The 25,138-nt window shown below is 43.0% G+C and overlaps 1 protein-coding gene across 1 annotated transcript in view; it reads left to right on the forward strand.

Moving 5' to 3' along the window:
• The window catches only part of LOC137084907 (NACHT, LRR and PYD domains-containing protein 3-like), a 61,109-nt gene that overhangs the window by 20,546 nt on the left and 15,425 nt on the right, over positions 1-25,138 (forward strand). The window contains exons 5-8 of the mRNA XM_067451463.1: positions 8,508-8,621; positions 9,163-10,938; positions 12,043-12,114; positions 21,872-22,045. Coding sequence (XP_067307564.1) covers positions 8,508-8,621; positions 9,163-10,938; positions 12,043-12,114; positions 21,872-22,045 — 2,136 coding nt within the window. The remainder of the gene's footprint in view (positions 1-8,507; positions 8,622-9,162; positions 10,939-12,042; positions 12,115-21,871; positions 22,046-25,138) is intronic.

Raw genomic sequence — 25,138 nt, forward strand, 5'->3', positions numbered from 1 at the left:
TTTGTTCTCTGAAATGCATCCCATTCTGCTAGACTTTCAGTCCCCTCCTTGATAAGGGGCACACTTTGGGATCTATTCTTAACATTATTATTGTTAGGACATGGGTGAATGTATGTAGACCGACCATTCTCCATAATGTTGGTGTGGAAAGTTTGAATGGAGGTAGGTTCATGAACTTGTGGTCTCCTAATGGGTTGTTATCATTGCTATCAAAATCCAGTGTTCGGCACTTTGCGGACGTGAGTTTTTGTTGTAGATGTCTGTCTTTAAAAAAATAAAAAAATAAAAAAATTAGTTGTGTATTGTGCTAATTAATTGAGATTTCTTACAGCTCTTACAGGTTTTTGGCCTTGTCTGTTCCGTTGCTTCTATTACTCTCCCCTTTTTTGTAAGTCGCTTTGGATAAAAGCGTCTGCTAAATGATTAAATGTAAATGTAACTTTCCCAAGACACGTCTCCAGTGATTACCCATCCTTAAGTCCAACCTTTGTGCGAAAGGAGCGTTTGGTGGCCTGTTCACATGCTTATGGACTTTGTGGACTCTGGAATTTTGTTACACTCAAGTAGCACTGGTAAGGGTAAAACTATGCTTCTGTTAAAGTATTCCACCTGAAAGCCTCGTGCTAGCCTACTTTCTGTTTCAACTGTGCCTGCGCATGTTTTTAGAGTGTAGCTACATTACACTCTGTAATGCCAAACAGATCGAAGAATTCTGATCTGGCTAGCGATTTATTGCTTTGATCGTCTGTGTATCACATATGTTTGTCACAGGTTCAGGGTGTGACACTGGCTCTTCCTGTTGTTTGTCTTGTCCTGTCATTTTCCTGCAGCTCGTGATTGGAGTAATTAGCTTGATCACGAGCTGATCTCCCACACCTGTCACTTGTTCCCTCAACCCTTTATATACCCAGCTGTGTCTATCTCTTGTTGTCAGTAGATCACTTCTTGTCACGTTGATGTTGGATGGCTGCACTACCTTCTGTCTTGTGTCTTACCTGTCTTACCTGTCTTTTTACTCTGCATTCAGGACCCTTAGACGAGCAGTTGCAGCAAGTGTTGTCACCTTGCTGGCTGGGTCTCGTTTCTTGCGGGGTTGTCCTGCCTCCTGTATTCTCGGTAGTCCTTCCAGCCAGCGTGTCAGCTGTGGTGTGCACTGACACAGCGGGAGCACCAGACAGTCTTCTCAGACCGTTTCCAGTCTTTTTTGCTGTCTTTTGTTTATTTTTTGGTGTCTGGTTGGCCTGAATAAACTTGTTCTTTCACCCGCTATTTGAGTCCTCCCCTTCATCACCATCTCGACAATGTTTTGACTGATTTTTCAGGGTTATCTCCAGGAAATACTTTTACGAAACATACCTTGGAGCATGAACGTGGATGTTGACTAGCTCCACATACCTTTGCACAAGCTAAGGAAACCTCAGATTCCATGGGTTCGTCCTCACTCGCTTTGTGATCCTCCAATTTCAGGGATTTTGGTTCTGTCACCCATGGTGCTGGACCTGGATGGAGCACTGCCATGTGGGTAATGCTGCCACATTCTGAACACTTAACATCCTGATCACAGTTTTCTGCCATATGTAATACAGAGTTGCAACATTTGATGCATATACCTTGTTGTTTGAGCAGTGACTTAATCTCTTCCATAGATTTCATCCTAAATCCTCTGCATCTGGACAGTGGGTGAGGCTCATTGTGTAGAAAGCACTGTTTTGCTTGGTTTACCTTGTTTTTGAGTTCACTGGAAGCTGGTGAATTTTCAGAGGAGACCCGAGTCTTGTGTGTGATGACAGCTCTAGGAAAAACAGGTTAGTAAAACTGTCTGTTCGGTTTTCTTCCTGTACAGGATTCTTCCTGTACAGTTGTGAGAGAAACTTGGATCATTGCGCATTTTAGCTTGCTGACATACAAAGTCTACTTGGAACTGGAAGGGTGGAAAGGAAACCCTGTAGTTGTCTTTGTACTTAGACCCCACTGTGAGACACTTTTCTTGTAAGCTAAATGGCAATTTCTGCATTATCAGATTTACTCTCCGTGGAGTGTCTTGATAGGAAAGACCCATCAAATCACCATCCTGCTTAGCTGCTTGAATCTTCATAAGCAAATCTCCCAGCTCACTTAGTCTGTGACTTTCTCTGTTTGATATTTTTGGGAAGTTCATCCAATTCCTGAATAGAGCACTTTCTACCATTTCTGGTTAGCCGTATGTTTCATAAAGTCTCTCCCAAATCAAAATGAGCCCTTGTAGTGGATGGTTAATGTGCACAGCTCTGATTCGTTTTGCATGCTCAGCTGGCACCCCAGCCATTTTACTAGCAAGTCCATCTTCTCACTAGGTGAGAGGTTAAGGTCTTCAGTGGCATTTATGAAAGATAACCTCCATGCTCTGAAAGTTTCTGGATAATTGTTAAACTGTGTAAGGCCAGTGGACACCAATACACGTCTTGTTATAAAATTAACAACATCAGACATTTGATTATTTGCCATAAAAATTACATTGATATTGCCCAGCTTGTAAGGGTGAAGCTGACTGAGTTTGAGAATAGACAAGCGGCATCCATTCTTCATTTGTTCATGATTAGTTCATATCTTAACTTATCATGAGTTCACGTTGAATTAACTATTATTTAATGTATTGATACATGATTATTCATGTCCTGTTATTGTAAAGTGTTAGCCATTTTTTTGCACCCTCAGATTCCAGATTTTCCAATAGTTGTATCTCTACCAAATATTGTGATATCCTAACTGTTACATAACTACCTGTCTAGGGTTGGTAGTCGGTAACTATAAAACAAAAGTAAAAATTAAATAATAAATATAAATCTTGGAGAGAGAACCAAAATCATTCAACCTCCTGTCCCTGAATCAACACAATCAGTTCAAACTAACATCTTTTAATTTTAAAAGATAAAGAATACTGAATCCTATCAAAGGGTACAAAGATATTTCAAATTCAAAGAGTAACAAATAATTAAATACAGGGGATAATACTTCAGGGGAGGACTAGACTAATATAACACACAAAACAAAATATAACTTACCCAAAAATCTCAAAAAATGTCCCAGAAAAAGATCATAGAAATAAAAGACATCAAACTTTCCTTATCCCCTACCTACCCATAAACAGGAGAAAAGAGAAGTACAAACATAAATGGCACCCTCCTCCTGCAATCTCCAAATTACACATAAATTATGAGACATGTTATATTGGGAGAATGTGAGTCCAGGCTGCTCCCTGTTACATTTAGTGTACCGCAGGGGTCGGTTCTCGGGGGAGGATGTAGAGGATCTTATTCATCCTCTACATGCTTCCCCTCTGTCCTGTCATCAGCAGACATGGACTATCTTTTCATTGTTATGCTGATGACACGCAACTTTATATCAAAACTCCCCCGAGCCCCTCCACGGCTCTGTCACAACTCACCACATGTCTTGAGGAGATTAAGGCATGGATGGGAACTAACTTCCTCACGCTGAACTCCAGTAAAAACTGAGGCACTACTGGTTGGCACCCCTCATCAGATCCACTCCTCTCCCTTATCCCAGCTCATCTTTGACGGCCAGGTCATCACTTTCTCCTCCTCAGTCACAAATCTAGGGGTTCGGTTTGACCCACAGCTGACCTTCAATGACCACATTAAGCACATTTGTAAAACTTCCTTCCACCACCTTCGAAACATCTCAAAACTCCGTCCCGTTTTAACCTTTCCAGATGCAGAGAAACTTGTCCATGCCTTTGTCTCCACCAGGCTGGACTACTGCAACGGACTCTTCAGTGGGTTTCTGGCAGAAATATCCAGACGCTTCAATACATCCAGAACAGTGATGCCAGAGTTCTTATGAGAGTCCGTAAATATGATCACATAACTCCCATCCTACACTCATTGCACTGGCTTCCCATTTCATCCCGGATCGACTACAGAATCCTCCTGCTCACACATAAATGCATCACCGGACATGCACCTCCATATCTACAGGAACTCATCAGTCTGAAATCCTCTACCTGCAACCTCAGATCTTCAGGCCACCTGCTTCTTCAAGTCCCCACCACCAGGCTTCGTACCATGGGAGATCGAGCTTTCTGCTCGGCTGCACCGCGGCTTTGGAACCACCTCCCCAGTGAGCTGAGAGAAGTACAGAACCTGGACCAGTTTAAAGCTGAACTGAAGACTTTTCTGTTCAGAAAATGATTATCTGTTGATTGTTTGTATTTTTCTTTATTTTTACTTTTTATTGATTTTTGTTATTTTTCCCCCCTTTTTCCATTGTTGCACTTTGAGATTCTTAGGAATGAAAAGTGCGTTATAAATTAAATCTATTGTTAGGGGTTCAAGCCTGAAGGGCTGAAACCCTATTGTTATTGTTAATTTTCCCATGATGCATCATTCTCCATCTAAAACTGATCGGGCAGACCAAACCGTAAGTTGCAGAGACTTGAAACTTTCAGGGCTGGTGGTACTCACACCGACTACCTACGCCACCGAGGCACGCCCCGATCGGCCTGACGGGGGCGCTACAGCGAGCAAAAGTACGAAACGGCTCATAACTCCTTAACCGTTAGGCGTGGTCTCAAGTGTCTTATATCGTTGGAATCCTTGGCTCGGGACGGATAAAACGCATGCCTCGGATTGCCTCGCCCTTCAGGCGCCAATTTCGAGATATTTTGTTTTTTTTTGAAAAGCCTACTTTTGTAAACTTCTCCCACATCTTTTCCCTGATTGGAAGCAAACCACTGTAGAAATGTTCTTTGGAGGGAGACTTTTAATAATTATGAAAAAAATTCAATTTTCCAATTCTTGGTCGCTAAGCGGAACCAAAATGTTCAACTGGTCGGGGGCCACTTTTACAAAAATGACTATAACTTGTGCATGGAAAGAGATATTTTCGCAAAAGTTGGGTCACATGTCTATGAGCTCATACTTCGGTCACTTGAAAAAAATTGCGATGATTGTCCACTTGGTGGCGCTATAACATGAAAAAAACACAACAACGGCTATAACCACACGACCACTAGGCCGATTGACTTGAAAATTGGTGTGCGGTGTCTTGGCCCAAGCTACCATTTAGGTCTATGAGGACATTGGCGTATCTCAAAAAACATGACCGCCATAGGCCAATGAAATTTAAGCACCTATTATGTTTATGGCTCTGTAATCACGTGGTGTTGCACACATCCGCAAAATATTGCATATCATATAACAGATCTCCTCATGGTGAACAACTTTGCCTCTGGGGCCATTGCTGTCAATCAAATCGTTAATTAAATATTTGTAATTATGTTAAAAACCTACTTTTGTGAACTTGTCCCTTGTTTTTTGCCCGATCAGAACCAAACCAGTCTAGGACATTTCTTTGGACTCTTTAGATCAATAACTATCAAAAAAAGTGGAACTTTTGCATTTTAATGGCTATAACAGGGCCATTTAGAAAAGAGGTGTGGCAAAATACACTCAAAAGCCTATAAATCCTAAGGGGAAACTCAAAACTTCACGAAAATTGTTGGGTATATGTGGCATAACATGTTGAAGACACATGCCAAGTTTTATGGAGATCGGAGTATAGGAGGCGCTATAAGTGTTAAAAAGCTTTGAAAACCATGTATTCCCTATGGTGAATTGCCTGTATTGGCTGTAAATGGGTTTCCATCTCTGTAATCAGGTGGGGTTAAAACAGCCACATAATATGTATATATTATGATAGATCTTCTCATACTGAACAACTTTGCCTCTATAACCAATACTGTCAATCAAATCTTTATTTAAATATTCACAATTATGTTAAAAACCTCGTTTTGCAAACTAGTTCTAGGTTTTTTGCCTGATCGGAACCAAACCACAGCAGTATGATTCTCTGCACTCTCCTGATCAATTCATATTTAGACTTTATAAAGTCACTATTATAATATTTAAAATCACATTTTGTCAGTTTATCACTTCATTTCACCTGATATCTCTCAAATTCATTCAGTGCTTAAAAGCCTTTCATGCAAAAGGTGTCAAATGCTTAAAGACCTTAGATGGCTTGAACCCCGCTAAATGCTGCTCGCAGCTTTAAATATTATTATTATTATTATTATTATTAGGGGTTCAAGCACGAAGTGCTTGAAAACCTATTGTATTTGTGCCGGTTTATTATTCTGCCGTAAAACGCATCGTGCAGACCAAACCGTAAGGGCTAGAGACTTGAAACTTGGCCAATAGGTAGTACAAAAATCGAGGAGAGGTTATCAAATTATGAGCCAGATTGGCCCATAGGTGGCGCTATAGCGATCAATTGCGCAAAACTGCCCATAACTCCTAGACCGTCGGCCGTAGCCTCAAGTGCCCTATATCGTTGGAATCCTTGGCTCGAGACGGACCAGACGCATGCCTCGGATTGGCTCGCTCTTCAGGCGCCAATTTTGAGATATTTTGGGTTTTTTGAAAAACCTACTTTTGTAAACTGGTGCCTGGTTTTTTGACCTATCGGAACCAAACCAGTGCAGAAATATTCTCTGGAGTCAGATTATCAATAATCATTGAAAAAAAGTTGAAACTTTGATTCAATTTTGCTAAGGGGCGTCAAAATGGACGTTCAAGGCGGAGCCTATTTTATTAATAAGGCTATAACTCAAGAAAGAAATGAGATATCATCACCAAACTTGGTGCACTTATGTATGGGCTCAATCTTTGGTCACGATAAAAAAATCGCGATGATTGGGCTCTAGGTGGCGCTATAATGTTAAAAAAACATAAAAACGGCTATAACCACCTGACTGTTAGTCTGATTGACTTGAAAATTGGTATGCAGTATCTTGGTCCAAGGCCCCATGTATGTATATGAGGACATCAGCGTATCTCAATCAACATGGCCGCCATCGGCCAATGAAGTTGATACCTATAAGACAAGGTTAACGGAGGCCAATCAGAACGAAACTTGATGGGCATGTTTGACTCATGGCCCTAGAGGTCTCTAAGAATTTTGAAAGAAATCAACCACTAGTTGGCGCTAACGAGTTTTATGGCTCTGTAATCACGTGGTGTTTGACATATCCACACCATATGCATATCAATTGATAGATCTCCTCATGTTAAATAACTTTGCCTCTAGAGCTATTGCTGTCAATCAAATCTTTCATTAAATATTTGCAATTATGTTAAAAACCTACTTTTGCAAACTAGTCCCTGGTTTTTTGACCGATCGGAACCAAACCAGTGTCAAAATGTTCTCTGGTCTCTGTTTATCAATAGTTATCGAAAAAAAGTTGAAATTTCAATTCATTTTTGCTAATTGGCTTCAAAATGGACGTTCAGGGCGGAGCCTATTTTACTAAAAAGGCTATAACTCAAGAAGGAAATGAGATATCGTCGCCAAACTTGGTACACATGTATATCGGCTCAATTTGAGGTCACGATAAAAATATTGCGACGATTGGCCACTTGGTGGCGCTATAATGTGAAAAAAAAACATGAAAAGGGCTATAACCACGCGATCGCTAGTCCAATTAACCTGAAAATTGGTATGCAGACATTGGCGTATCTCAAAAAACATGGCCGCCATCGGCCAATGAAATTTGAGCACCTATTAGACAAGGTTAACAGAGGCCGATCGGAACGAAACTTGGTTGGCATGTTTGACTCATGGTCCTAGAGGTCTGTAAGATTTTTGAAAGAAATCGGCCACTAGTTGGCGCTAACTCAAAAGGGAAGCTCAAAAATTCACGAAAATTGTTGGGTATATGTAGCATGACATGCTGATGAAGCATGAAAAGTTTTAAAGAGATCGGACTATAGGTGGCGCTATAACTGTTAAAAAGCTATAAAACCATGCATTTTTTATGGTAAATTGCCTATATTGGCTGTAAATGGACTATTCCATCTATTATTTCAGTGTTTAAAATCTTGCTAAATAAAACTTAATGTCTTTAATGCCTATGTGGTTAAAAGGCCTTAAATGCTTGAACCCCGCTAAATGCTGCTTGCAGCTTTAATTATTATTATTATTATATAAACATACTTAACATAAGATATAAAAGTAGTTAAATCAACAGGAACACTTTAGTTCTCTTCCTACTAAAGAACTCACAACAAGATCCCAATCAATCAGAATCAAACAACAACTTAAACAACGGAGTCTGGGCAGACAGGAGGAAGAATTCATCCTGGCAAAAGGAAGTCTCTCTCTCCCTCAGTCGATCTGCTTCTGCTTCTATATCTCAGCTCATCCCCTTCATTCTCTAATCACGACAAGCATCATTAGATTGAACACAGCAGGTCGTTGTATCTGTTGGAATGAAGAAAGAGAGAACGAGACAAAGATAGCAAAACACCCAAGCACTTACACAAACTCATGACACTGAAATAGCAAATAAACATATGTCCTTGGATGTAACATAAACCATTCATCAATGGAAAGATTAGTTAGTCAGCTTGTAGATTTCATAAGCGTCAATTTAAAAAAGTGACCCTTATGATTGGTTTTAACAAGTCTGTATGCTTTTTGTTTATTTTACTTCGTTCTAAAACCAGTTCAGTCCAGCAGAAGAGCTCAAATCCAGAGTCCAGCTGTCTCTCTATGAAGAGTAACCAGTCAATGGATCCGCCAGTGAAGTTTAAGAGTGGGGAGACACAGCCTGATCTCAGGTATATCATCTCTATAAAAGTTGTGCTCATAGTATTTGATTTTTATGAAGTTGTTATTAATATACAACAGTGTTATGAGTTCAGATCCTGTAAGTTTCTGTCTATTAATTATGATTATTGTGCTCTTGTGTAAAGCTCTATGTATTGTATTGTTAATACATTCACAAACTGTAAAAGCTGTTGGTCTGTTATTCAGTTAATGACATAATTACATCAATATCACTGTGTCTAATTCTTTACCCTCTTCATTCTGAATTAAGGTCAAATCTTCAATCCAGACCAGTTAAAAACAAAACTGTGTTCACGCCTGAGATTCAACCACAAGACTTAAATGAAAACATGTGTCCTGCTTTTAGGTAAAATGTGGGACTTTTGTTGCAGTTTAATTTTAGGAGCTGCAATGACATCACACATCACTCAAACACATGATTAATGATTGACACATTTCAGAAACCGTATGATGTTCTGTGTCCATAATTTTGTAATCTATGGCTATTTACTTCTCTAACTTGTGTAATAATGTGGTATTTTAATCTTACAGCCATGACTCTAAACCTGCTGAAGTCCTCAACACATTGAGATCAAATCTGAGGAAGAAGTTTGAGTGTTTGTGTGAGGGAATATCAAAGCAGGGAAACCCAACACTCCTGAATGAGATCTACACAGAGCTCTACATCACAGAGAGTGAAAGTGGAGAGATAAATAATGAGCATGAGGTGAGACAGATTGAGACACAGTCCAGGAGAGCAGAAACAGAGGACACAGCGATCAAATGCAGTGACATCTTTAGACCTTTACCTGGACAAGACAAACCCATCAGAACTGTGCTGACAAAGGGAGTCGCTGGCATTGGAAAAACAGTCTCTGTGCAGAAGTTCATCCTGGACTGGGCTGAAGGGAAACAGAATCAGGACGTCCAGCTCATATTTCCACTTCCTTTCAGAGAGCTCAACTTGATGAAGGACAAAGCACTCAGTCTTTCAGATCTCCTTCATGTATTTTTCCCTGAAACCAAAGAAATGGAAATATCCAGTGATAAGTATAAAGTGTTGTTCATCTTTGATGGTCTGGATGAGTGTCGTCTGTCTCTGGATTTTCAGAGCGATGTGAGGTTGTGTGATGTGACTGAATCAGCCTCAGTGGACAAGCTGCTGACGAACCTCATTGCGGGGAATCTGCTTCCCTCGGCTCTCATCTGGATCACCTCCAGACCCGCAGCAGCTGATCTCGTCCCCTCTGAGTGTGTCCATCGAGTGACAGAGGTACGAGGCTTCAGTGACCCACAGAAGGAGGAATACTTCAGGAAGAGAATCAGTGATCAGAGTCTGGCCGACCGGATCATCTCACACCTGAAGTCATCAAGGAGCCTCTTTATTATGTGTCACATCCCAGTTTTCTGCTGGATCTCAGCCACTGTTCTGGAGAAGATGTTGAGGAAATCACGGAAAGAAAAGATCCCCAAGACGCTCACTCAAATGTACACACACTTCCTGATCCTTCAGACAAAAATTAAACATGAGAAGGACTATGAGAAGAAAAAAACGAGAAAAAAAACATTTTTTTCCCGTTTTTTCAAGAAAGTGAAAGATGAAGATGAAGACATGATTGTCAAACTGGGGAAACTGGCGTATCAGCAGCTTGTGAAAGGAAACCTGATCTTCTATGAGGAAGACCTGAGAGAATGTGGCATTGATGTGACAGAAGCATCAGTGTACTCAGGATTGTGCACTCAGATCTTCAGAGAGGAGTTGGGCTTGTATCTAGGGAAAGTCTTCTGCTTTGTTCATCTGAGCCTTCAGGAACATCTAGCGGCTCTATATGTGCATCTCTCCTTTATAAACAAGAACATCAATGTGTTTGACCAGATTACCAAACCAACTAATGGAGACACAGCTTCACTATCTGATCTCCACCAGAGAGCTGTGGATGAGGCTTTAGACAGTAAAAATGGCCATCTGGACCTTTTTCTTCGTTTCCTTCTGGGTCTGTCAGTGAAGTCTAATCAGAGTCTCTTACAAGAACTAAAGACACAGACAGGAAACAGCTCTCACAAAAATGAGAAAACAGTTGACTATATTAAAGAAAAGATCAGTAAGAATCCCGCTCCAGATAAATACATCAATCTGTTTCACTGTCTGAATGAACTGGGTGATCTTTCACTAGTGACTGAAGCTCAACCTCATATGAGCGATGGAGGATTACGTGATGTGAAACTCTCCTCATCTCAGTGGTCAGCTTTAGTTTTTGTGTTGTTGTCCTCGGAGAAGACGATGCAGGGGTTTACCCTGTACAGCTTAATTGGAGGCAAAAATTATGAGTAAGTAACACTGAGTTCAATCACTACAGTCTATAACATTATGAAAAAAGAGAAACACTGAGATCAGAGGTGTAACAGATTCAACCCGGCGCTCTGCTGGAGTTAAATAGTCTGTAATAGGTGCTCTTGGGAAAGGGAAAAGTCGAATGACAAAAAAGGCAGGTCCAAGGCACTCAGTTAGGTGAAGGATAAGGAAATAATTAAAAAGCCTTTATTAGGTATAGCTTAAGTCATTTTAAAATACAAGAGCCAACATGTTTCGACCCAAATTGGTCTTCATCAGGGCAAAGCCCTGATAACTGAGATCAGAGGTGTTTAAATCATTGATTTCTTGGATATTGTTCATAATTTGTGGGTGTTTCTCAAATGAAGGCTGTCCTAGCACCTCTGAAGGCCGTCTCAGTTTAAAGGATCCTTTATTTCGCATCTTTAATTCAGCTCAATCACCCACAATCCTTTGCATACATTCACATTAATGAAAAAGACCTGCTGGAGAACGAGTTGGCACTGAGCTTATCTGAGTTTATTATGAAATGTAAGATACAAATAATGTTTTCAGAGATGAAGGCACGTTATCTTTGGTTTTGCTGTAAATGAATAACTTGACACTAAACTGCCAATAATGTGAGCCACTGGAGACACAGACGGTCATTCGCTATATTGCATTCGTAGTCTACAAGAGCGACACAGTGTTTAATGCTGAGGAGGACTGGAGTCTACAAGCCTCAGAAGGACTGGACTAGGAAAGACACAACCTCACTAGGATGCAGCCGTCCGTTTGAGACGCTCCCAATATCAATATGAGGGAGACTCCTAGAGGTGGATGTCTGATTTTGAGAGTGAATCCGCGAAACTATTGATCGGAGTCACTACTGAAACTGTGATGGTTGACACAGTGATCACCATAGCAATGGACGGGACAATAAACTCGAATATCATAAAAGATCTGAACACTGAGGGTTGTAATGTAAATGCAGACTAATAGACCAGTGTCCGTTATAAACCAGTTTAATAAAAACAATATTTGAGGGTATTTAGGAAGGTTTTTATGATATGAATTATTGTTATCATTAATTATGCACTTATTTTTTTATGTTCAATCAGTGCCAGAGGAAACACAGGAGATGAAGTTCTTCAGAAGCTGCTCCCTGTGGTTACAGTTACTAGATCAGCTTGGTACGTAACACTGAGAACAATCATCACTGTTAAAACATTATAACAATTCTCACTTAAACTTGATAAATTAATGCTTTAATAAAATATGAGTGTCACACTTCAGCTTTTAAACCCTCCTCATCTCTGACTTGATTTGTGACCTATGAACGCGTTTTTACGATATTTGTGTCCAAAATCTATTTTCAAATATATGCATTTATAATGTATGTAAACATTTATATTTAGACTTTTTTATATATATTAATTTAATTAACTTTATTCATAAAGTAACAAAATGGAATAAGGGAATCAAACTTTTGATTGGTTGACTATTGTTAACCCTTTATAACCTGAAGCTACAAAGGGGCGTTTTCACATTTTATGTTTTTGGCTGTAGAATTATAACAGAATGTGCTATCCTCAAGTGCAAGGTGTTATTTTTTTAGAAGACAACTGGCTTTCAATAAATTACAGTTATTGACCCTCACTGTATGTGGTAAGTTTGAAAATAGAATTTAAATAGGCAAAAAATGCGAAAACGGTAATACATTTTACTGCTTTTTATTGAAAAAAAAAAAAAACCCACTGAACGAAAGAATCAACTTGAGGAATAAACTATAATACATATATACAAGTCTTTTTGTGATACTGTGTTGCAGAGTTTTCACTCAGGAGCCTTTTTTTTACCCCACGGCCCCTCTGAGGTGGTATTGTGGAGGGCCCGTTTGCTTTTGTATAAGCCACACTGGGAAAAAAACAAAACAAGCTTGTATTACAAACCCACAATATATTTATAAATGTATTTTCCATTATAAAATAGTACATTAGTTAAAACAAAATTGGTAAAAAAACTAAACAAAAACTTAGTTATAAATACAACCAAATAACAATGAAGTAATAATAAAAAAGAATTACTTACACACATGCCAACATATTCATGTACACATCACATACATGTAAACACATGAATAACATGCAAACACATGAACGCACGCAAACACATGAATGTTGTGCATGTAAACACATGAATGTAGTGCATGTAAACACATGCGGAACGGACACACATACACATGCAACGCATGCGCGCATGTACACAAACGCACACACACTATGATGTGTGAAACGTCTCAGGTTACGTATGTAACCCTAGTTCCCTTGCGTCGAAACGCTGTGAGAACGCCTCTGCGTTAATGCGTCGTGAAGCGCCTGTAGAACCATTCCATCGGAAAAAAGATCGATCGTCGGTGTGATGACGTCATCGACCGGAAGCTATAAAGCGTCCGTGAAAACAAACAGGAACTAACTTCTGATAAAGCCTGAAGTAAGTGATCACGGACACGCCGGGAGTATGGCAAAGCGACGCAGCGTCTCGTTCCCTCAGGGAACTAGGGTTACATACGTAACCTGAGACGTTCCCTTTCGGGGAACTCGAGCTGCGTCGAAACGCTGTGAGAACGCTTATACCCACATCGCCATAGGACCAAGTGTCTCGTATGTGTGAAGCCGAAGCGCACACGGTTACGAGAGTACCTGTGCCCCAACAGTAGATGTCAGGTCTAGTTCGTAGAACCTGACGAAAGTTAATGGAGACGACCAACCGGCCGCGTTACAGATGTCATGGAGGGAAGCCCCCGACAACAGTGCTTTAGAAGCAGCCATACCCCTTGTAGAATGCGCCCGGACAGCCAGTGGAGACGGCTGCCCGGCCGCCTCATAAGCAAGTGAGATTGCCTCGACCACCCACTTGCTCATTCTCTGCTTAGATACTGGGGCCCCTTTCTTAGGGGGCCCGAAACAGACAAACAGCTGATCAGTTTTCCTCCACAGGGCAGCTCTGTGGACATAAGTATCTAGCGCCCTAACAGGGCACAGCAGATTCAATCTTTCCTGGTCTGACGTCGTTAAAGGAGGAGGACAGAACGCCTGAAGAGTGATGGGGCCCCGTGGGCTCGTAGGAACCTTGGGGACATAACCCGGCCTGGGATGCAGAAATGCTTTCACCATCCCAGGCGCAAACTCTAAACATGAGGGCCCTACAGACAGGGACTGAATATCTCCTATTCTTTTGAGAGATGAAATAGCCAAAAGGAATACCGTCTTGAGGGTAAGGAACTTATCCGAAACCTCCTCCAAGGGTTCGAATGGAGGCTCGGACAAGCCCTGTAAAACAATGGCTAAGTCCCATGCTGGGACCCTCGAGTGCATCACAGGCCTCAACCTTAAAGTGCCACGGAGGAAACGTGTAATCAGAGGGTGTCTTCCCAAAGACACTCCACCCAAAGGGACGTGGAAGGCACCCAAGGCCGCCACGTACACCTTTATTGTGGAGGGGGTCAACCCTGCCGAGAACCTTGCCTGCAGAAACTCCAGCACTGTACCAACCGGGCAGTTAACTGGGTCCCACTGGCGTTCTCTGCACCATGCTGAGAAAAGTTTCCATTTCAGAGCGTACAGTTTCCTCGTGGACGGAGCTCTGGAGTGAAGGATGGTCTCTACGACCTCGGCCGAGAGACCTTCCTCTATGAGCCTAGCCCCCTCAGAGGCCAGGCCCACAGTTTCCACATCTCCGGGCGTGGGTGCAGGAATCTCCCGCCCGCCTGAGAGAGTAGATCCCTCCTGGTCGGAATCTCCATCGGAGAGCCTTCCAGGAGAGATATCAGGTCCGAAAACCATACTCGGGTCGGCCAGTACGGAGCCACTAGAAGTACCTGGGCCCCGTCCCGGCGTACCCTCTCCAGAACTCCTGGAAGCAAGACAATCGGGGGGAAGGCGTACAGAGGCAGCCTCGGCCACTCCTGTACCATGGCATCCAGCCCCAGCGGGGCCGGATGGGTCAGAGAAAACCACTGCGGGCAGTGGGAGTTCTCTGCCGAAGCAAATAGGTCTATTTCCGCTTTCCCATAAACCTTCCATAGGAGCTCCACCACCTCTGGGTGGAGTCTCCATTCCCCGGGCCTCGGCCCCTGCCTCGACAGGCTGTCTGCTTCCTGATTCAGGACCCCGGGGATATATACTGCCCTGATTGACAGCAATTTCCCCTGGGCCCACAGGAGGATCCGATGTGCCAATTTGTCCAGCGGACGGGACCTCAGACCCCCCTTGTGATTTATGTAGGCGACCACCGATGTGTTGTCTGACCTGACTAACACATGGTGGCCCCTGAGGTCGGGCAGGAACTGTTTCAATGCAAGAAACACTGCGAGCATCTCTAACCGATTTATGTGCCAGTGCCGCTGATGTTCCTGCCATAGACCCTGGGACGAGCGACCACTCATGGTCGCCCCCCAGCCCGTGAGAGAGGCGTCTGTCGTTAGCATTACGCGACGAACATGAGCCCCCAACACGGGACCCTGAGATAAAAACCCCGGGTTTTTCCACATGACCAGAGCACGTAGGCATCGCCGCGTGACTTTGATCGTGCGGAGCGGATTTCCCCTCGGGGAGAACCCTTTTGTTTTGAGCCACCACTGCAGTGGCCTCATGTACAGTAGGCCAAAAGGTATCACGTTGGACGCTGCTGCCATGAGACCTAACAGTTTCTGGAACTGTTTCACAGTGACGGCCCGGCCTAGCTTCTGTTCTTTGACTGCTGCCAGGATCGATGTTATGCGTGTTGGCGATAATTGCGCCCGCATAATTACCGAATCCCAGTTCACACCTAGAAAAGTGGTTCTCTGAGCCGGAGAAAGCACACTCTTCTTGGCGTTCAGCCTCAACCCCAGCTTCGACATATGGGCGAGAACAGCATCTCGATGCTGAACCGCCATCTGCTCTGTATTCGCTAGAATCAGCCAGTCGTCGATATAGTTCAGTATGCGGATGCCCTGCAGACGCAACGGCGCCAGAGCTGCATCCACACACTTGGTGAACGTGCGGGGTGACAGTGCTAGACCGAAGGGAAGTACTCGATATTGGTATGCCTCTCCCCCGAAGGCAAACCTCAGGAACTTCCTGTGATGTGGAAGGATGGAGACATGAAAATACGCATCTTTGAGGTCTATGGTGACAAACCAATCCTCCGACTTGATCTGCGCTACAATCTGTCTGAGTGTAAGCATCTTGAATTTGAGCTTGGCCACCGAGCGATTTAATAGTCGCAGATCTAATATCGGGCGTAAGCTCCCATCCTTCTTCGGCACGATGAAGTAACGGCTGTAAAAGCCAGACTCCCTGCTGGGAGGGGGAACCCTCTCTATAGCCCCTTTTTGCAGGAGTGTCTCTACTTCTTGTGCCATTACCAGAGCCTGCTCCGGGCCCACCTCTGTAGGTAGGACACCGCTGAAAGGAAGTGGCCGACTTCTGAATTGAATGGCGTACCCCTTCTCTATTATCTGCAGGACCCAATGAGATATATTTAATAGACGTTTCCACTCGTCTAGAAAATCTACTAAGGGAACCAGCCTCTCGAGGCTGGCCTCTGGTGTACTTTGAGCAACAAGCACAGTGCCCTGAAGCGGCGGACCGGCAGGGAACGACTGACTTGACTGCTCGGGGGCCCCCCGAAGGGGGCGCGGACCACCCTCGGGTGGCCCGCGGAGACCGACTGCGCCCCGGCATTGCGGCGGGTACGGGTCGCAGGGAAACGGGTACCGTAGGCAGGGGTAAGCACCGTTTCCCTACGGGGGGAACCACCCTCAGCGTCCTGATGCTTCTGGCTTCAGGAACGCTTCGACGAGGCCTTCTTGGCGATCAGGACAGTCCTCAGATCAGTCCTGCCCCTCGAAGACCTCGCCTGAGAGCGCCGCCCCTCGTCCCCACGCTGAGGGGGAGTTCGGGTGGCGACGCTCTGTTTCTGCTGCGCCCTGTGAGCGGAGCTCGTACTCGGCTTGGGCTGCCTGGTATCGGCCGCAGCCCCAGGGACCTGGACACGGAGAGGGAGAAACTGCTTTAGCGCCGCAGCTTGTTTCTTTAACTCCTGGAACCTCTCGGTGACAGTGTGTACTGCGTCACCGAAGAGGCCGCCAGGAGACAGCGGCGCATCAAGCAGAAAGCTTTTCTCCCTCTCCTTGATTTCAGTGGGGTTGAGCCACAAATGCCTCTCCGTAGCCACCAAGGCTGCCATAGAGCGGCCAACACATCTGGCCGTCTCCTTGGTGGCCCGGAGAGCAAGATCAGCTGATGTACGTAGCTCATTGATCACATCACCCCCCACTTCATCACGTCCATCTAGGTCCCTAAGCAGGTCAGCCTGATAAGCCTGCATTATAGCCATTGTATGCAGGCATGCAGCAGCCTGACCTGCCGCCAAATACGCTTTGCCCACCAGTGCCGACGTTGTTTTTAATGGTCTGGTGGGCAAAGTCGGGGCCTTCAGGGACGATGCCGAGGAAGGCGAGAGATGGCTCGCAAGCGTCTCTTCTACCTTTGGCATCGCCCCATAACCGTAGTGCTTCAGCCCCAAGATGTTGCTGTAGACCGAAGTCTGAGGGCTGAACACACGATATGACGCCGGTCTCTTCCATGACTTTGCCACCTCGGTGTGCAAATCATGGAAGAACGGCAGGCCCCGTCGCTGAGGTTCTGAAGCGCGAGCGGGCAGGAATCTCTCATCTAATTTACTAGACCTCTTTCTTCCTGCCTCTGATCTCTCAATGGGCCAGTCAATATTTAATCTGGCCACAGCTCGCGTCAAAACCTCAACGAGCTCCTCACTTGCAAGGGACTGAAGTGGCGAATCTTCAGTTGCGATGCTCTCAACGTCCACCTCCTCGGAGCTGGATAGTTGGAGCACCGGCGACTCTCTCGGGGGGGAAGAAACCGCAATGCGTGCTTCCAAGCCCCGAGAAGAGCCGCTGGATGGAGCAGGTGAGGGCAGAGATAAGGCAGCGCCCGTCTCAAACCCCTCTGCAACATCCAATTGTGAACCCCACGACTGCAGTCTCCGCTCTGCCTCGGCAGCAGCGGGACCAGAGCCGCGGGGAACACGAGCCGAGGCACCCTCCTCGAAGAGTGCCCGGCGGGAGCGCAGCGTTCTCAGTGGTAGCTTCTCACAGTGCTCGCAAGCAGCCCCCTCGAGGGCTGCCTGGGCATGCTGCGCTCCCAAGCAGGCAACGCACAGAGAGTGTGTATCCCCACCCGTGATGTAGCGAGGGCAGGGATGAACACACCTCTTAAACTGACTGCTTTCACTCGCCATAATTCTATCTATTTTATTTTCTCTTTTTTTGTAAATAGGAATATTTAACAAAAGGGTGGAAAATCTCTTTCAATAGACAGACAAAAACACCAAATAGACAGACAGGTTCACACAGATCGCTTGCTGAAGGCTCAGAAGCTAGTTCCTGTTTGTTTCACGGACGCTTTATAGCTTCCGGTCGATGACGTCATCACGCCGACGATCAATCTTTTTTCCGATGGAATGGTTCTACAGGCGCTTCACGAAGCATTAAGGCAGAGGCGTTCTCACAGCGTTTCGACGCAGCTCGAGTTCCCCGAAAGGGAACAGTGGTATTTGAACTAAAACATTGAACTACTTTCAGGAGCAATTTAAATTATTATGATAGTGCAAAGGGTTGAAGAGTTACGGTAACTTCAATACAGCTTGGTTAGCTGTGTCGTCGACGGAAGTTTTTTAGCTTATAGTATGACTGTATTAGCCTTAAAGTTATGAAACTGGTATGTTCCAAAACTATGACAAAATTTGCATTCAGGAGATATGAGCATTCAAAACTTACAGTCTCTCATTTCCTTTAAAACGAATCTTAGATTTTAGTGACATCATCGCAGACTTCACTTTCTCGTCAAATCTTCTGTCCAATCAAAATGCTGTCTAGAATCTAAAGCCCCTACGCTGCTGAAGCTGCGGCTGAAATCGGTCAGTTGTTAACACACATTTACTAATATCTACATGGTGAAAGGCACTATATATGTGATAGGAAATGATTCAGTGTAAATATGCTTTCAGTTGAGGCGAATGAAGCCTGATTTCACGTTAGTTTCACACACTGCAGCAGCGCACACACCCCAACGGCTCTGGTCTAAATTTAGACTACAGACATGAGAGGATCATATTCGCGAGTCCACGCAGACAACAAACATATCGACCCATTTGAATTCTGCACAGAATGCTGAATTTCAAAGCGATATGGAGGAGATTATGATGGTAAACAGTGTTAGAGGAAACTGGCTTTACCAAACAGAAAGGTCCGCTCTTGCTCTCTAGTCAAACTGTATATTAACAAAACGCTATTGGCTGTTTCAAAAAGGGGGAGGAGCTGCTAACAGGGGAAATTACGTCAACACACTGAATAATGTGGCACGTTTCAAGGCACTTCAGTGGGCCTGACATCTGAAGTCTCAGATTATATATATAAATTGTGCGTTTATGTAAAGAGTGCAGGTACCATTGTTTTGTCGCTGGTCAAGTCAACTTTATTTATATAGCGCTTTTACAATGATGATTTTTAGGGATATTGATCTAGATGTTAGGTGTTACAGTTTAAGCAATTACTTGTTTTGAACAGCATTGAAAGCCATTTTTTTATTGAGTACTTGAGGAATCATGACAGCACTAATTACATTAATTAAAACAATTGGGAGTCGACATGATTACCCTTCATTAAATTTAATTTCACAAGTGTTTAAATGAAGTGTAAGAAATAATCTTTTTCTGTGTTAAAGTGTTCAGTCTCTTTTTGAGTTGAGGTGATTGAGTGATTGATCTGTAAATTATTGAACACATGAGTGGCTCCTTAGTAAAGTGATACAATCAACATTAAACACTCTTTAATTTAAACAATCTCAGTCTCAGCACAGTCAGGACTTTGACACATGAAGAACAAGATTAGTTCATTCTTAATAACCATTGAAGGGGGGGGATTCTGAAATCCACTGCCGCTTCAATATACCTGTATATATTCATATCCTAATTAACTTCATAATCAAAATCTTAATTAATATTTATCTTCCTATATTTCCTATATGTCAGGAGTGGAGTAACAGCGTTTGCTCACTTAGCCCGGCTTACAGATATGAAATATGGATTTGTCTTTCATTTAATTTATTATGTTTATTCCTTTTATATTTCCTTTTACTGAAACACTAAAGACTCAAGATGAATATTGCCTGTACTATTGTGTGTCCCTCTCACTGAAAGAAAGCACATGTTATCAGTATGTTTTGGTAAGAACTAGTTAGAACTGGAGCTTAATCAGCTCCAACCTTGGAGAGACTGTGTATCTGTGTATGTGCGCAATATTCTGTGTTACAGATCAGAATGGTGTACAATGGGCACCCTTTTACCCAATTAAAAAAACTGGTAAAAAAAACTGTTAGGGGTTAACAGCTTATGACCCAGGACCAGTAGTGAAGAAATGAAGACAGAGTCAGGATTCCAATTAAATAAAAGAAAAATTTACTTAAGAATAGTTTGCAGTTTCAAAAGCAGAAGCCAGCTTCAAGTCTCACAAGGAGTTCGTAGGCCGCGCTCCCTCTCTCACCGTCTCGTTGCCTCGCCCTATATTACATACAATTGTCCCAACAGTTATACCATTTTCAAGGTCTTATCCACGTCCTTACTGCGATGTGGATGGTTCTGATTGGCTCAGAGACAATGCACAGTCATGGTAAATTTCCACTCAAGTCAGTTAATCTGATGCATGTTTCCACTGACGTGTCACTTGTTGATGCTTTCACCCCAGAATTAGGCCCGTAGTGACCTTCCAGATCTGGAGCAGGCGCCAGCTTGCCCAGAACAACAAGTCCACCCATCTCTTAGGGTGCCCATTGTACACCATTCTGATCTGTAACACAGAATATTGCGCACATACACAGATACACAGTCTCTCCAAGGTTGGAGCTGATTAAGCTCCAGTTCTAACTAGTTCTTACCAAAACATACTGATAACATGTGCTTTCTTTCAGTGAGAGGGACACACAATAGTACAGGCAATATTCATCTTGAGTCTTTAGTGTTTCAGTAAAAGGAAATATAAAAGGAATAAACATAATAAATTAAATGAAAGACAAATCCATATTTCATATCTGTAAGCCGGGCTAAGTGAGCAAACGCTGTTACTCCACTCCTGACATATAGGAAATATAGGAAGATAAATATGAATTAAGATTTTGATTATGAAGTTAATTAGGATATGAATATATACAGGTATATTGAAGCGGCAGTGGATTTCAGAATCCCCCCCCTTCACCATCCATTTTGTTTCTGTGGTCCTTACATATCATTTAATGTGATAATTTGAATCAGTTTTTATATAAGCTCTCTCTCTCTCTCTCTCTCTCTCTCTCTCTCTCTCTCTCTCTCTCTCTCTCTCACACACACTCACACTCACACTCACACACGCACGGTCGTGTTTCCATGTTTTATGGGGACTTTCCATAGGCGTAATGGATTTCATACTGGACAAACCGTACATCCTATCCCCTTACACTGCCCCTGCCCCTAAACCTACCCATCACAGGAAACATTCTGCTTTTTTACTTTCTCAAAAAAACTCCTTCTGTCTGATTTATAAGATGTTTTCCTCATGGGGACCTAAAAATGTCCCCACAAGGACAAGGATTTCGGATATTGCCATCTTTGTGGGGACATTTTGTCCCCATAACGTAGGGATTACCAGGTCACACACACACACACACACACACACACACACACACACACACACACACACACACACACACACACACACACACAAATAACATGGTACATCTCACTTACATCAAACGTGATCTGTAATCTGTGTTTGTTTTAATAATAGTCTGTGTTGATCTTATCTGTTTGTCTGATCTGAGAGAGTGAAGAGTGTGTCATTGTTCTCTACAGGTTGAATGATTGCAATATTACAGATGAAGGTTGTGCTGCTCTGGTTTCAGCTCTGAGATCAAACCCCTCACACCTGAGAGAACTGGATCTGTCATTGAATAATATAGGAGACTCAGGAGTGAAGATGCTCCCTGCTGTAGTGGAGAATCCTCACTGTAAACTGGAGGGACTTTGGTAAGATCATCTTTACTATAAAAACTCGGAGTGAATGTGATTTAATATGTAGATTTTGTACATGAAAGCAGATAAGCCTGTATGAAAGAAAGCAAATCTGTGTTCAAGGTGCGAGGTTGGGAGAGATGCTTGTTATAGTTCTCCCTCTGTTTTTATGGCAACCTAAGGCTGCGTTTACACTTGGCATTACCATGTGACCTATATCCGGATGTTGTTCACATTGAAAAGACAAGAGTAAACACGCTTCTAATCTGGAGGTTATCCAATCAGTGTGTCCTGGTCCAGAGGTAGTAGAGGACGCATTGTGATCTGATCTCAGTGTAATGTAAACGTAATCCAGCCCTCGGATCTACATTCAGATGTTCAGAGATATATTTTCATCATTCAAGATTAATGTTGGGAAACTTAAAATGGTAGATTAAAGGGCTGGTTGCATCCGATTTCACTTTTTTAACTTTAGTTAGTGTGTAATGTTGCTGCTTGAGCATAAACAGTATCTGCAAAGTTACAGCGCTGAAAGTTCAATGCAAACGGAGATATTGTCTTATAAATTTATGCCAGTTGGGACTACAACGAGCTTCTTCCTGGGTTGCTGACATTATAAACCCTTGCTAGTCTCCGCAGATGTGACTTCTGCCCGTAATGGTAAGGGGCGTGGTGTTTCCGTACAACCTGTGCTTGACACTTCAGCCAATAAAAATACAGGACACTACATTTGGCCATCTAACCAATCTAAGACCATTGCGTTTTTTTAAAGGAATGGGCTTCATAAAAGCAGGAAGCAAACGAGCCGTTCAAAGGACAGTGGAAACAGCGGTGTGGAGTAAAGGTAAAATATAAGAAAAATACGGCGTTTAAAAAAAGAAGTATTAAGACATTTTATACTGTGCTCCATAAACACAACCAAGCCTAGAAAAAAAACACGGAACCACCCCTTTACGTATTCTATTGGTGATCGTTTGTACTTTTGTTGAATAAATTCAGTGCTGTGTGCACTGCCATAGAGGCTAAATTGAAAGTTGTGCCTTTCAAGCGCACCAGAGGAGCCACAGACCTCATTTAAATATTGTACGGGAAACAGAAATCAGTTATCCGGATACAGAGGCCACTTGATGTGAACAAATGTAAACGCGCCATGTTCTGATTGCCTAATGATCCAATCTGCTTGATCAGATCACGGTGATGGCATGGTAAGGCCAAGTGTAAATGCAGCCAAAGTGTGAGTACAGATGTGGCTTTTGCAGATCACCAAACCTGCCTGTGTTTTATTAATATAAAATATTATAAATGTAATTTTTTTTTTAACTGTTGGTTCATTAAGCCTCAATAAAGGTTCCATAAAGTGCATTGATACAATGAAATCTACATAGAAGGTATATGGCTTATGTAAAGGCAAAATACTCCCATCCTGTCCATTTACAACCCTAGGCTTTGTCCTTATAAAGGGGCTGTTATTACCTTATTTGAAAGGGTCATGAATAATAATGTTGAGCTCTTCTCTAATGTTTTACTGCAATGCTCATTTTAGTAGCTCACTCAAGTGCAGTTATTCAGCAAACACAATCGGAAATAGTCAAGAAATTCATACTTGGATTTATTAGCCCTACAGTTCATCACTGAGGAGGTTTGATGGCAGATTCAGTCGCACGAACAGCACAAGCGATTAGTTAATCGTGACAGAACTCAGATCGATTGAATGACACTTTAAGCAGAAAATCTAAAATGGAGTTGTTGAAATGCAGCATATTTGTTTATTGGTGTTTTCAGATCACTGTGCACAAGAGAGACAATTTGCAATATGGTTGCCAGATTGCAAATTGGAAGTAAAACACCAGATAAAATATGTGTTCTATAACAGAAAAGCTCTTATTGGGGATTTAAATTTGAAATTTAAACCTGGTAACCACAAACACTCCTCTTTTTTCCCAGACAAAATCAAAGGGAGAAATTTTGTTAAAGTTTTTTTTTTTTAAACAAAATTTTAGTCTTGTCTTTTTTCATCAACAATATTGCATGTTCATATAGTCACATTTTTCGTCATATTTTTGTTAACAAAATTAACACTAGTCAGAGCAAACTAAAAACGTTACGTTAAACTGTTGCTGTATCCTGTTTTAGTTGAACATCAGCCATGCCTGTTTACAGTTGTGGGAAGGAAATGAAAAGTGCTCACATCCCCTGTACAGCCTGGAACATAACATTTATATCCATGATCTGCCATTTTCACTATTGTCCTTTCTTGTTTCTTCACAATACCTGCAGAACTTCTGATGATTTGGCTGTGCAGGTCCATGTTAACACCTGGCTTTGAACATGGGCTGGTATATGTTAGGGGTGTCCATGGTTAACCGATTGACCGATTAACCGTTAAAAATTGCGTAACCGAGTGAAACATTTTGCTCGGTTAAGTGGTGTCAATGACGTGCCTTGAATTTAGTGGTAATATATTTTTGCACCCCTAGAGACCGCCAGAGCGCTCCCAGACATTTGTAATATCCACAAGAAGAAGTCATGACCAGCTTTCTAAGCGGGCAATGAAGCGGGCAAAGAAAGCGTGGGAGCACTTTAAAAATGAGAGTGACGGGGCAAAATGCAAGTATTGCAATGCAGTGCTTACCGCATTTTTCAGGCTATAAGTCGCTCCGGAGTATGAGTCGCATCAGTCAAAATATGCGTCATGAAGAGGAAAATAACATAAGTCGCACTGGACTAAAAGTCGCATTAGGGCAGAAGCAGGGCGCGAGCCGCGCGCGCTGTGGATAACGGAGCAGAAGAAAGAAAGTTTGAAGTGAGAAACTTGTGAACTAGAGAAAAGCAGACGTTACTTTAACTGTAATGAAGAAAACCAAAAAGCTGATCGCGGACTGAAAGCAAGATGGCCAGAGCTGAAGGAACGAGTCCACAGATGCTTGAACTCTCTGCCGGGAGAGGCTCAGCAGCGCGAGTCAAACGCTGTGAATCATTCTCGGCTGCATATTTTACTAACCGTGCAGGCGCCCTCGCGGCCACTCGCATTGCTCGTGAACTGGAGCGCATCTCATCCTAGTGCCTCTATACTCTGGGAACTCTGGGATACTCTGGGTGCCTTGATAC

Source organism: Pseudorasbora parva, chromosome 8, assembly GCF_024679245.1.
Source record: "Pseudorasbora parva isolate DD20220531a chromosome 8, ASM2467924v1, whole genome shotgun sequence".
NCBI classification, from domain to species: Eukaryota; Metazoa; Chordata; class Actinopteri; order Cypriniformes; family Gobionidae; genus Pseudorasbora; species Pseudorasbora parva.